Raw genomic sequence first — 15036 nt, 5'->3', positions numbered from 1 at the left:
TCAGGGAAGGATGTAGGGGAGTGATCTCAGAGAAGAGCATTCCAAGGAGCTGGAAAAGCCATGCAAAGACCTGAAGCAGGGCTATGAAAGTAAGGAGACCTCCCATGGAGTATTCCTTCTCTGAAATGCTTGAGACCAGAGGTGTTTGAGATTTCAGATTTTTTGGAATGTTGAAATATTTGTAGACATAATAAGATATCTTGGCAATGAGATCGAAGTCTACACATGAAATTCATTTATGCTTCTTATATACCTTACACACATAGCCTTAAGGTAGTTGTGTACAATATATTAAATAATTTTGTGTGTTTTGGCTGTGACTTGTCACAGGAGGGAAGATGCGGGATTTTCTACTTGTGGCATCATATCAGCACTCAAAAAAGCTTTGGGTTTTAGAGCATTTCAGATTTTGGGATTAGAGACGTTCAACCTGTATTTAAGCAGAGCTCAGCAGAGCATTTCGGAGAGAAGTTGAAGAGAGAATTTCTGCTTTTGGTATAAACTAGGACTAGATAACCTCTGATGAGTCTTCCAACTTCATATTCCCTGAGTTTGTGATTCTCTGGTAGCTGGGAATCATGAATTTGGTAGCAGCCAGCAGCATGGGTTCAAGACCAGAGGTGCCAGACCAAGACTCACAAATCCAGATGGTAAAGAGGCCAGACAGATAGTATAAACATTTTAAAAGATTGACAAATATTTTAAACTATTATGTAAACCAAATAAAGCATGTTTTCAAGCCAAATCTTGCCTAGTGGCTACCAGTTTGAGACCATTGCATTAGAGAAAGTAAAATCAGTTTGGAGTATAATGGTGTAATACATATATAAAGTCTTAGACAGGGAGCCAAAGGAGAATAAATGATAAAAGAAGAAATATGGGAGTCTTTGATGAGAACTATTCCTTTGTTGTGATTTGACAGGAAGCCAAAAGAAAACCGAGAGTCAAAGATTACTCTGTAGTGTAGAGCCCAGGCGGCCAGTTCACAATGACTTTGCCCTTCCCCAAGCAAAGGTCATATTGCTTTTTTTCCACTGTTTCTATGGCTAGATACGGATTTGTCCTCTCATTGTCTTATTATACATAATTGCATAGCATTTAGGAACGTAGAATTCAGTTAGAGGGAGAAAGATAAGCCAATGCAACATTTTTCAATTATTTTGCGTCTACAGTGTAATTACAGTTATCAAACTTTTTGGCAGAGGCTCAGAATGAACTGATTGTGATAATTACAAAGACACAGATGAAACCTTTATTCTTTTTGTTTTGATGTATGGTTTGTCCTATTTCCTTGCTGCAGGTGCTTTCATTTGCAAGATGGTGCCATTTGTCCAGTCTACCGCTGTTGTGACAGAAATTCTCACTATGACCTGCATTGCTGTGGAAAGGCACCAGGGACTTGTGCATCCTTTTAAAATGAAGTGGCAATACACCAACCGAAGGGCTTTCACAATGCTAGGTGAGGCCACTGGATGTGCCAATGGCAGTGTGAGTGACATTTTTCATTACAGAATAAAGAGGACCATATTTTTAAACTAGAAGAGTAGCTTCTTATCTAACTTGTAGGCATTGGAATATAATTTGAGAGTTTCAGTGCTTTCCCTGTTTGCCTCCACCTCCACACCATCTCTCTTTTAGGCTAACCTCAGCACTGAAAATGTATCATTTTGGATATACTTTTTCAGTTTACGTCTTAAATGTTTGAGCACTACGTTCGGCTAATCTAAGACAAGCTATGAGTGGCAATGCCACATTAATGTTCATTAGATTGAGAACTGTCATCTTTTTTTTTTTTCTTTAGAGACAGAGTGTCAACTACATTGTCCAGGCTAGTCTCAAATATCTGGGCTGAAGTGATCCTCCTGCCTCAGCCTCCCAAAGTGCTGTGATTACAGGCATGAGCCACTACACCCAGCTGGGAATTATCAACTTGAGATAAGAAGACTCTAAGTTAAGCTAACAAGGGCAGGTCGATTTTTTTTTTCTTTTTTAGGCAAGGTCTCATTCTGTAGCCCAGGCTGGAGTGCAGTAGTGTGATCACAACTCACTGCAGCCTCAGCCGCCCAAGCTCAAATGATCTTCCCACCTCAGCCTCCCAAGTAGCTGGGACCACAGGTTCTCACCACCACACACAGCTAATTTTTTTATTTTTGGTAGGAACGGGGTCTCTCTATGTTTCCCAGGCTGATCTTGAACTCCTGGGCTCAAGCCATTCCCCCTCGGCCTCTCCTTGTACTCCCTGGCCTCCCAAAATACTAGGATTACAGGTGTAAGCCACTGCACCTGGCCAGGCAGGTTGATAATGATAGGGAGCAGGAAATGTGTTTTTAGAAAAGTGGAGAACAGGGGTGCTGCTCTTGTGATGAGTACACAAGGGTAGAAAGTGACAGGGTACATGAGAACAGTGGGTTCTGAGTGCTGGGGATGCCTGGCAAAGGCACATTCCACCCACTTCATACTTTTGCTTTAGGCATTTCTGGATCGCCAGCTTGCTGTAATTGTTACTGAGTCAGCAAGTCACAATGAACACATACCTCATGGTAAATGGTAAATTTGAAGCAATGCCCTAAGGTCTAACACAGTAAAATGGAAGCATTTCTCTATTCAGTAATTATAATTGAGCCATTTAAAACCTTAATGTGCTTCACAGTGGTTTGAATTTAATATAGCAAATAACCAGAGGTGTAGCAAGCAACTAATGTGATAATCAAATAAAGCAATTTTTACTAATATCTCACTTGAGAAGAATGAGTAAACATTTATTTCTGCTATAAGAATTTAGCCAGTATTGGGCTGTGGAATTACAGAAAGAACCCCTGCAGGCTTTGCAATGCCAAAGTCATTTTAAATAGCTTGAAAATAATAGCTAAATCATTAGGGGAGAAAGGTGTTAGTTTTAGTTAGTTTTAATTTCATGTCATATCTTTCCTATTAAGAATTCAGAGATTTCTGGGCTTTTAATAATTGACATCCTTCCAACATCATAACACCTGAAAACAGCATGTGGGGATGGAAAGCGAGTAAGGAAAGGATTACATGGAGGAGGGGAGTTATTTAAAGGAAAGAGAACTGGCGAGAGTGACAACATCTCAAAGCATAGTTGATAATAGGCAGTCAAGGGAGTTCCTACTCAAAAGAGACATAGGAAACAAGGTTTTAAAATCAACTAGACTCATCTCACCATGGGGGCTTTTGTGAACTGTTGTCTAATGTCTCCTGTAGCTCTGTCACACTGTGACCCAGCCTTGTCAGTCACTGTTTGTCTGTCACGTCCCATTCCTCCTTCCAGCTGAGATTGCCTAGACCTAGACAGAGGATGTCCAATCTTTTGGCTTCCCTGGGCCATATTGGAAGAAAGAGAATTGTCTTGTGCTATACATAAAATACACTAACACTAACAATAGCTGATGAATTTAAAAATATATCGCAAAAAAACTCATAATATTTTTAAAAAGTTTACAAATTTGTGTTGGGCCACATCCAAAGCCTTCCTAGGCCACACGCAGATTGGACAAGCTTGGCCGAGATCCTCCAGGCTTTCTTGCCCAGATGTGGTCACTGTGTCTGTATTGTTCATCTAACTGTAGCCCTTCTATCTCAGAACCGTCCAGGAAGGTAGGCAATGAGCTATACAAATTAGACTCAGTTCCTCGAGAATTTGTACTAAAGTCCAGAAAAAATGATTGGACATAAGATAACTTTATGTGATTAAAATAGAACAGATGTGTATGGTAATAGGGAGACAGAAAAGAGAGAGAGAGAGTGAGAAATAGAGACAGCCAACCAGCCAGACCTGTGAGTCCTACAGCTGCCAGGTATCATTGGATCATGATGAATTTTTATAGGCAGCACCAGATTATGTGTTTCTTTATAATAAACCCTAATTATGGCTTAATTGAGTCATTGAAACCCAAAGCAATAAACTGTGCTCTTAACATTCCACCCAATGTAGAAAGAACAAACAGAGTTCGAGCTGGAAACTTTTCCCCCCAAATCAAAGTTGGGGCTCTTGGTTCTGTCCTTTTCCACGTCTGTTAAAACACATGAGTTGAAATTGTTGTTGGTAGTTAATCCCTTTTTTTCTTTTCTAAGAGTACATCATTAAAGCAATCCCTCTTGACAAGTTTGTGGAAGACAGGAAATTTGGAAAGAGCATTCTGGTTTCTGAAGTTATCAGTGTTCGTTTTCTAAATAAGAAAATAATGTCCATGTTATGGTGCTCAAGATAATGTACATTTGATTTTAAAAACAGGTGATAGAGAGTGGTCCATGCCATGTTTAAAAGTTATTCATCCATTCCACAAACATGGATCAGCCCCTACAGAGGGCCAGGAATTTTCCCAGGACTCTTGTTTGAGGAAACACAAAAATAAATGGCATTGTGTTTGCTTTCGAGGAATTTGTAGGGAATTGAGAAGTCAGTAAGGGCAACCAAGACACTGCACTAGAGGGCATGTAGAGACAACAGGGAATTAGTAGTCAGCTTATTTGGAAATAGCAGCAGCCTTCAAAGGTTCCCCAGAGAATGTGATTTCTGAGTCAAGTCCTGGAAAATGAGTCCACAGATAGACACTGGGAATAGGGTGGCCAGGGAGTGGCACAGTGCATTCTGGGATACAGGAACTGAAACCAGCGCTGCAGACTCCTCAGTAGAGGACTGCAATGTGAATAGCATGGACTGAAATGGGAGAGGAGAGACAGGCAATTGAGATGGTAGAGAACCTCATGGGCAATTGAGATGGTAGAGAACCGCGTGGGCAATTGAGATGGTAGAGAACCTCATGGGCAATTGAGATGGTAGAGAACCTCATGGGCCATGCTAAGGAAACTAGGTTTTATCTTGTAGGCAATGGAACACTATTAAACATTTAAAACTTGTTTTAGGGAGTTTATTCCAGCAACAGTTTTGAGGATGGTGAAAGAGTGGAAGCATGAACCTCAGGGGAGACCATGGCACTACCCTAAGGCAGAGAACAGCTGCCCTCCTATAGGGAATCTTCATGGTTAGATAATTATGCATGGATGTGTCATACTCTGATGACTTTAACACTTTTACAGGTGTGGTCTGGCTGGTGGCAGTCATCGTAGGATCACCCATGTGGCACGTGCAACAACTTGAGGTAGACTCCAGCTGGGATGGATAATCATATTGTTGAACTATTTTCTCACCCTTCTTAATTGTAATTATTTTCCTTCCTGCATGAGCAATACAGCAAATTTGTATGACCTCAGCTATTTCACTGGAGGTCTTTCAAGTGGAATAAAATGATTTTTTAAGGTTCATTTTCTCTGTTTTACCTAGCTCTTCCTGATATATTGTTAGGACTCTAATGCTTAAAATACAATTTTCAAAAAATACACAGGTCAGTTTCTACATTTTCCGGCACGCTGAGCATGCTTTTCCCAGTGTCCTCAAATGTTTTGTTACATTTTAAGAGTTGAATGATTGCTCTAAGTTTTTCTTTTATTTTTAAGTCACGTAAAAAAATTGTAATAAATTATCTACTTAGTTGACTCTCATAAGTCTTTTCTTACCTGCCTCCTATTCATTGACACATTGAAATTCTAACTGGAAACATGTCAGGAGATCATCTTATTCAGCCTCTCTCCTTTCCCCACACCTTTGTCAGACAGGCCCAGCCATGCATGGGGATTCACAGGAAGGAGAGCGCTGAGTTGGTTTCAGACAGCCCAGCCTGTCTGTTAGGGTGAACTTTAACATGTCTTGCATAGGTGATCTACCCAGGTAGCAGTTTTCAAAGACACTAGGGTGTTGCTCACATACACCCTAAGATAAGTTTTAAATGGTTTATCCCTTTGTACCTTTTAAAATAGAGATAGGCAAATGTGAAACTTTACGGTCCATGTCATGTCATCCTCAAGGATAACAAATGAGCCTAAGATAAGAGAACATTCAAAAAGTAGCCTGATTTTTTTTTCATGTAACTAATTTATTGAATGAGCTGGACTCCACAGATGAGAGCAGAAAATAATTTTATTTTTTCCCTTGCTAGCTGTAAAAATGCATCTGAGGACTTTTTTAGTCCTCTTGGTGAAATATGGATGAAAAAATCTTGAGCAACTCTTCCAGTCAGATAATAAAATTTCTCTGGTCACTTTCACTCACAAGAATAGTGTGAGTTTTGTTATTAAACTGTCCTGTCCAGGAATAGAATTACATAAATCCATACTCTTATTTAATCAATTTGCAATTTTTCCCTTCCCTCAGTGTGAATAGTTTTCAGGCCTAGAAATGTGAAGGAGTTATGGTCAGCTGCTTCTGTTTCCTCTCCTTGTGTTTCTTTTTCTCTCCCCTGCCCCACTTCTCTCCCCGCCCCCGCCCCCCCCACACCATTGGCTGCCTCTCTCTTGTCAGAAGCTGATGAGGAAAATGGGGAGAGGAAAGGGGGAGATGTCACCGGAATCGGTGCCCTCTAGGTGTGATGGTATTGCCTGTGACTGACTACTTGCTTCAGGACTTCTCAAAGATAACCGCACTGAGACCTCCAGCCAGCTGGCAAGGGATCATGCCAGCTCTTGTCTGTGGACGCTGCCCTTATCTCCAGCGGGAAGCCCAGACTGGTGGAGCCCTTTCATAATGACTCAGTTCTAAATCGTGTGGTCCATTTCTAGCCCATAGAAAACAAACAGGTGTATCCATTTTTAAATAAAATAAAAGCATTTTATTTTATTTAATATAGAAAAATTATTTTTATATGTTTAAAAATACTCTAAATATTTTTTAAATATATAATTAATTGTGTTTGTAGAAAATGCGTGTCATGTCATTGGCAAAGCCAGTCCTCACTGTCAAACAGATCAGTCCAGTCAAAGTTACTCCCTGTCAGGAAAACATTTGATTAACCAAATGTATTAATATGCATCCCATGGCCACCATCTCACTCCTAAATTCTTTTAGAACAAGCAAAGACTTCCCGAGGGCATATGCTCAGATGGTTTTACGGAAAATTTCAGATCTTCACTCTTCAATTTCAGATTTTCTATTTCCAAACATACGCTTCTCGAAAATTCTACTGCCTAATATCGTCCTGAGCTTGCAGGGACTCTGAACTTATGACAGGGATGATACAAGTCTCCCTGCCTTCAGCATTTCTCACTGCCACTCTCTGCTTCGGTTGTACTGGGCTGTCTCTCTCATGAGTGATGTATTTGTCAGTTTTCAGGTGATAGAAGCAATGAGATGGTTAAGGTTGTCATTGCTCCTGCCTCCTTACTGTATGAAAATGTGAATTCACAACTTCTCAACACCTGTCAAATACCTTTTTTTCTCTGCCAGGCTTTACCCTGAATAGAAATATATTTAAGAGAGAGAGTAGCACAAAGCCCTGCCATGAGTTTGTGATGCCTTGATCAGTGTGGCTTCCCTGACATCAGTCATTGAATTATCTCTTGTTTTGGTGCCCCGTGGTGAGATTCAGTTTGGGTGAGAGATGTGACTTTGGTAAGTTGGGAGAAGGGTGCTTATGATGGAGGAAATGGGAATGTAGACCCAGTGTGACACTTCAAACTTGGGGACGATAGTAGGCAGTGGAATTTTAGAGAAGTGTGTGTTTAGAAATAGAAGATCTGAAATTTTCCATAAAACCATCTGAGCATGCCCTCAGGAAGTCTTTGCTGAAGTCCATAGTGAGGACTTTGCCAAAGTCAGGAAGTCCGTAGTCCCTAGGGCTATGTGAACCTGATCCAAGACGCCCAGTCCAGCATGCTCTTAGATGTGTCAGTTCATGCCCCCCGGTCATTGGCCTTTGCAGGCTTTGCTTCCATAGAGTCAGAATGAATTTCATTTTAACATCTTATTTCCAGAGAGTTTGAATCTTGAGATTATTTTTCAGTGAGTGTTATTCCTAGTTGCATTTGTAAGTAACACCTAGGTCAGAACTTGAATTTTCTTACCTTTGATGAGTAACCAAAAAGTTGCTTTCCCCCATTCAATTCACGTTGAAGACTGGTGATAAAATTTGCTGGGAATGTAGGCAGAAATATATCTGAGACCCAAGTATTCAGCTCCACAGTGACTAAAATGACAATAGTTTTGATAAATCTGTCATTTTTATTCCTATTACCCAAAAAAGTAACTTTTGAATATGCTTTAAATATTTAGTTTGTTCTTAAACTAGCCCTTAAAGCACTCTCTATTATTTATAAATGTTATTAATAATAGTTTTGAGCTTATGAGTCTGCCAGAAATAGTATGAATAAACCAGCAGGTACAATCTGAATATTTGTATATTTGCAATAGTTTGAATTCCAATTTCTTATTCATCTCAGAATAAAAGCTGCCAGTTGCCTCTTTAATATCTTTCCAAGCAATCTGATCATTGCAATATATGAAGTAGCAGTAACAAATTACGGCTTTCAGTACCTCTCAACTGAAAGATGTCTCATGCCTTTCAAAAATCTATCTCAACAATTGAAGAAGCAAAATAATTTAATATTAAACTACCTAGCATGTATTTTATATTGCAAATATTGCAAAATATTTTTCGATATATACTTTGGCAAATGTAGTGCTGTTTCAGTCAACTGAAAACTTGTGACTAGTGGAAATAGAAGTTGACAAAGATAATAAATGAAAGTAAACAGGCTATGGACCTGAATTCCATTTAGAATATAAAAGATGGTATAAAACTCTTAAGAACTTAAGCAGTGAAGTGGAAAAACTATGCTTCACAACAAAAGAACAATGAAAAATGTATCTCATTTGAAATACATGCTGGGGACAAATTTGAAAGAACTTAAAAAATGTGTTGCAATAATACTTGGCTGATTTCTGTTCTTTTAATGCTGACTACTGGTTCTTTTAATGAATTTTTCTTATTATAAAGATCAAATATGACTTCCTATATGAAAAGGAACACATTTGCTGCTTAGAAGAGTGGACCAGCCCTGTGCACCAGAAGATCTACACCACCTTCATCCTTGTCATCCTCTTCCTCCTGCCTCTTATGGTGATGCTTATTCTGTACAGTAAAATTGGTTATGAACTTTGGATAAAGAAAAGAGTTGGGGATGGTTCAGTGCTGCAAACTATTCATGGAAAAGAAATGTCCAAAATAGCCAGGTCTGTTTAATGAAATATTCACCTCTTTAAAATATCTTTAATTAATTGTGCTGGAAGGGATGGTTGCCAGGGCTCTCAGAACCGCTAGGTAATTTAGTCTAAGCAAACTTTGTAATTCAAATTTGAGGCATGGACTGACTTTAAACTCTTGAAGTTTTACATGGGGCGGAAAGAAACAACAAGATTACCAGCTCACAAATCAACTGGGAAGTTACAGCTATAGGTAGAAACTGACTTGGAATTTAGAACATATATGACGTGGTAGGAAGACAGTGGGCTGGTGTCAGAACCCTGTGGTCCTATGGGTACTCTCTCTATTACTCACCAGCCACAAGATAGACATCAGTCTCACTCCCAAGGCTCTGCTTCCCTCATATGTACAAGGAGCATAATAACATCCATCCTTACTTAATCCCACCCAAAGATGATGCTAAAAGACAAGAGATTGATCTGTATGAAAATCCTTTGGAAACCGAAGCATGCTATTTATTTTAAATTATTATTATTTATTTATTTTTACCTAAGGGCTTTGCTTTCTGAATTTATTCATTAATAGAAATTTTAAAACACGACTTACTGCTGTGATACTTGTAGTCCATATCATTTTTTAATAATCTACACTGAATGACTATCAGAAACAAAGCAAAAAAGCCTTAAATGGAAGAGTCTGGTGATTTGGTGGGATTTTATCATCTCTCCAAGTGTGCTCTAGTGCTCAGTTAGAATTAAAAAGCCCTTCTCAATGTACAGGGGCCCCTAGGCTGTTCAGCACCTTGGGACCTATCGTTAAGTTGGTTCTTCCCACTTCCTTGAAAGAAAAAGCTATCGTGTTGAAATAAGAGATAATGGATCAGGCACAGTGGCTCATGCCCGTAATCCCAGCAATTTGGGGGGACCAAGGTGGGTGGATCACTTGAGGTCAGGAGTTCGAGACCAGCCTGGCCAATATGGTAAAACTCAGTCTCTACTAAAAATACAAAAATTAGCTGGACGTGGTAGTGGGTGCCTGTAATCCCAGCTACTTGGGAGGCTGAGGCAGGAGAATTGCTTGAACCTGATAGACAGAGGTTGCAGTGAGCCGAGATCACACCACTGCACTCTAGTCTGGGTGACAGAGCAAGACTCCATCTCAAAAAAAAAAAAATAATATTCACAATAAAAGATAATGAGTATGAGTTTTTATAAACTTAAAGCACCATGCATATGTGTAGAGCTCTTGAATATGTAAATCCTCTTTACAGAAGTCACGGAGAAAATTAGTTTGAAGCCCTGGTTAATCATATTGTTAAGATACATCAGGCCGGGTGTGGTGGCTCACACCTGGAATCCCAGCACTTTAGGAGGCTGAGGTTGGAGGACTGCTTGAGCCCAGGAGTTTGAGACTAGCCTGGGCCACAAAGTGAGACCCCGTCTCTACAAAAAATTTAAAAGTTAGCTGGGTGTAGTGGCATGCACCTGTGGTCCCAGCTACATGGAAGGCTGAGGTGGGAGGATCACTTGAGCCCAGGTTAAGGTTTCAGTGAGCCATGATTGCACCACTCCTCTACAGCCTGGGCAAAAGAGTAAGAACCTGTCTAAAAAAAAAAAAAAAAAAAAAACAAGATATATCATATAGATATTCATTTTAATTGTATCCCTGGAACTTCCCATATTTCATATTTTTTTTTTTTTGTTTTGGTAGAGATGGGGTTTTGCCATGTTGCCTAGGCTGGTGTTGATCTCCTGGACTCACACAATTCACCTGTCTTGTCCACCCAAAGAGCTGGGATTACAAGCATGAGTTACTGCACCTGGCCCATATTTTATAAATATTGATATTTTACTGCCACAGGCATGAATGCTCTTTAATTTAAAGTGAGTGAAAGCTTTATATTGAAGTAACAGAAGTTGGACTTCCTAAATTCACATCCAAGATACAGTCTTTACTAGTTATCCAACTTCGCAAATTAATTAACCTTCTGTGTGTCTCGATTTCTGCATCTATCAAATGACTTACTGAGAAAATTAATAACATCATCCATTTCATGCATCTGGCAGAGTGCCAGATCCGTAATGAGCAGACATTCAAAGAACACTTATGATGTGGAAAATATTAAGATGAGGGTAATATCAACAGGAAAAGAGGATAATCAGCTCACAAATAACCTATCATAAACTTAATTTAAAAATTATATTTGAGTGAACTAGGCTTAGACTTTAATAGCTTTGCAATGAAGCTGGCACATTTGCCAATGAGAAGTTAACTAATACAATGTTTGCTTGTGGGTTTAGGAAGAAGAAACGAGCTGTCATTATGATGGTGACAGTGGTGGCTCTCTTTGCTGTGTGCTGGGCACCATTCCATGTTGTCCATATGATGATTGAATACAGTGAGTGCTTGTCATTCTCATTTGATAGACATTCTCATTCATTTCCTGTGAGAATAGACAATGAATCTTTGAAATGTGCCGCTGTTCACTTGGATAATCAAAAACCTAACATTTCATGTTTCTTTCATGTCTTCAAGATCACAAGGTAATTATGTGGTAGGTCATCATGTATGACTATGACTAAATCTTTAATAATTACAGAAGACAAAAGCTTTGAGATTCCTCTCCCATGTTACTCCTTCTGTTCTCCCTAGGCTATTTAAACGTTGGGAAAGGAGTGACATCCTATGAGCATTTCCCATTTAGAACCCGACTTCAATAGTTAGACCTGCAGTATATTCTCTCTGATAACCCAGGACTTATCATGGTTCTCAGTATGATTTTGTTTCTGTAAGGCAAGTGAACATTTGAAGGGTTACTGCTGCTTCCAGTTTACATGAAGCTTGGAGTTATCAAGCTGCATTGCTATAAGCCCCCTACTATTTGCTGGACACCAGGCTATGCTTGTAAGCCTAGATTCTCTAAGTGAAGACTCATCACAAAGGTTATTTTTATTCAGATATCAGATGCCTCTCCCAAAACGATCTTGAGAATTTTTCACACCTTTAGATACTTGTACAAGTGTAAGTCTTTGACAGACGACAAACAAAAGTTTTATTTTATGCTCCTTAAAATAAATATACATTCTAAAATATTACTTTATTTCAGGTAATTTTGAAAAGGAATATGATGATGTCACAATCAAGATGATTTTTGCTATCGTGCAAATTATTGGATTTTCCAACTCCATCTGTAATCCCATTGTCTATGCATTTATGAATGAAAACTTCAAAAAAAATGTTTTGTCTGCAGTTTGTTATTGCATAGTAAACAAAACCTTCTCTCCAGCACAAAGGCATGGAAATTCAGGAATTACCATGATGCAGAAGAAAGCAAAGTTTTCCCTCAGAGAGAATCCAGTGGAGGAAACCAAAGGAGAAACGTTCAGTGATGGCAACATTGAAGTCAAATTGTGTGAGCAGACAAAGGAGATAAAAAAGCTCAAACGACATCTTGCTCTCTTTAGGTCTGAACTGGCTGAGAATTCTACTTTAGACAGTGGGCATTAATTATAACAATATCTTCATAATTAATGCCCTTCAGATTGTAGCCCAAAGAGAAAATTATTTTGAGCAAAGGTCAAATACTTTTTTTATTCTTAAGATGATGACAAGAAGAAAACAAATCACATTTCCGTTAAAAAATGACACGAGGTTGGTCCAAGTGCAATGATGTTTACAACCAATTGATCACAACCACTCAACAGATTTCTGTGTTCCTTCTCACTTCCACTGCTTCACTTGACTAGCCTTACAAAAGTGACATGGAAGGCCAGGTGTGGTGTCTCACACTTGTAATCCCAGCTCTTTGGGAGACCGAGGCTGATGGATCACAAGGTCAGGAGATCAAAACCATCCTGGCTAACATGGTGAAACCTCGTCTCTACTAAAAATACAAAAAATTAGCCAGGCGTGGTGGCGGGCGCCTGTATTCCCAGCTACTCGGGAGGCTGAGGTGGGAGAACGGAGTGAACCTGGAAGGCGGGGCTTGCAGTGAGCCGAGATTGTGCCACTGCGCTCCAACCTGGGCAAAAGAGCGAGACTCCCCATCTCAAAAAATCTTTTTTGAAAAATGTGTGAACCATACTTTTAATATTATTTCAGTAGATTTTTAAAAATCTTGTACAGAAATCAGTGTTCTTAGCTAACAGTTTTTCTCCCACGCAGTTTTTCTCCCACCGTAATGTGACTATGTATTGCTAGACTGAATAAGAAAATCACTTAAAATAACGTCTTCTTCCTTGAAAATTAAGTTAATAGTTCAGTGCTGTAATGTGATTTTTATTGCACTGTTGAAATTAGGTAATACAGTCTCTTTCACATGAGGTCTGTGCCACAATCATAAAATTAAAGCAGAGGGAGAAGCAGCCAAGTGACGGATGAATGAGACTTAGAGGAAGATGCCTGTACTGGAGCTTTGTATGGTTCTGCCAGTTACCTTGCTGCCTTGCTGTATGACTGGCAAGTCACATCGCCTTTTTAAGCCTTCATGTTTTCCTCTGTAAACTGGAGATGATACCCGCTCCACTTCACGGAGTTGCTGCCAGAACAAAATGAGACATGAGCAGACAAGCCCTTTGTACTCTAAACAGCCTCAAGCTCTGATGCATAAGCTCCCTATGTCTCACATCTCCCCTTTATGTTCTCTTTTCCTTTCTGAGACTCTCCCCGACCCCTGCCCAACTTTCCCCTCATGCCTGTGTTGTAACTGGTTTCTCTAATCAAAAGAAGAAAGTTTGGGGAGCCTCATTTCTGTGATATATTTAGACAAAACTATCTCATATGGTTATCTTTTTAAGCCCCTTATTTTCACTGATGGGATTTCTTATATAAAAGGAATTTTCTGTGTAGTTAGTAGATGAGGGTGTGAATCAACTCCAAGCCCATGAAATTGTACTGTGCCCAAGGCTGACCCTCAAGAACTGGGTCAAGAAGAACAATAGAGTCCCCCACCCATATTCCTTACCCCAACCTCCCTTAAGTGCAATCCTTGTCTCTTCAATCTTCTCTCTGGTTCCCAAATGTCATGGATACAGAGGCCACCATCACAGCACCCTGTCATTTTGCTTTCAACAGCTAAGATTCCCAAAGTCCAGCATCAACCTCACAGCCAAAGTGTTTATTCCATTTCCAGTTTTCCAGCACTTATTCTCCCAGCTAGGTAATAGGAAGAGAAGCTTAAGAGCTTATAGGACATTTTACAGGTAAAAGCTTTAAGATTTGGTAACAAAGGAACTAACTGTTGGGATCTTCAAGATACAGACATTTAATTTTATATGTGTCAGTGAAGCATGCATGAAAAAGACAAAGATGAAACAATGTACAGTATTATGAAAAATCGTCAATATGACACTGCAAAATTCACAAAGAGAAAAGAGAGAGACTGATTATTTAGTTTCTACTGAAGTGGACTATGGGTTATTTATATAAACTGCCTGTCATATCTAGTTACCCTATGGCAAAACAATGATTATCATTAAACATTAAACCATTAAAAATGAATTGGATTCACTGATTTTGGTTATCCTTACTCAGTTGGTAAGTATTCATATAATTCTTTCTACATTTGGTGTATACATGGTCTAAATATGACTTAATGAAAAACAGATAAATCTGCACTGTTATTGACCATGTAATTATTAAGGTTAGAAGTTTCTTATAATTCCTAAATATTTAGATATAAGGTAATAACATAAATATTTACTGTAAAATTTCCAGACATCTTATGAAAGCCTTTTAAAAAAAATTTGCTCACATTGCATTAAAGCTGTTTTAGAAACAGTAGCAGTAATAGCACACCTTTTTTGTCGTTTAAACATATAATCCCTTTGCTCTGTTATGAAGCTTCAAAAGGTAAATGTGGTCCAATCTGTTCCTGAAAATGTCCTACTATTAGCCAAAGAAGCTGTGAGTCTCATCTGGACGTTGAGTCCAGACACTGATATAACATAGCCTGTGAGTCCATAGAGAGTTCACCCTGGATTTA

General features: G+C 39.1%; 1 protein-coding gene across 1 annotated transcript in view; it reads left to right on the top strand.

Annotated features, from left to right (window-relative positions):
* QRFPR (pyroglutamylated RFamide peptide receptor) overlaps window positions 1-14561 on the top strand; it is a 57065-nt gene extending 42504 nt beyond the window's left edge. The window contains exons 2-6 of the mRNA XM_015139153.3: window positions 1301-1459; window positions 5059-5120; window positions 8847-9082; window positions 11354-11451; window positions 12160-14561. Coding sequence (XP_014994639.2) covers window positions 1301-1459; window positions 5059-5120; window positions 8847-9082; window positions 11354-11451; window positions 12160-12560 — 956 coding nt within the window. The 3' untranslated portion in view covers window positions 12561-14561. The remainder of the gene's footprint in view (window positions 1-1300; window positions 1460-5058; window positions 5121-8846; window positions 9083-11353; window positions 11452-12159) is intronic.
* Window positions 14562-15036: the final 475 nt, after the last annotated feature.

This window comes from Macaca mulatta, chromosome 5 (assembly GCF_049350105.2).
Source record: "Macaca mulatta isolate MMU2019108-1 chromosome 5, T2T-MMU8v2.0, whole genome shotgun sequence".
In the NCBI taxonomy this organism is placed as follows: Eukaryota; Metazoa; Chordata; class Mammalia; order Primates; family Cercopithecidae; genus Macaca; species Macaca mulatta.
This window is presented reverse-complemented; position numbering and strand designations above follow the sequence as displayed.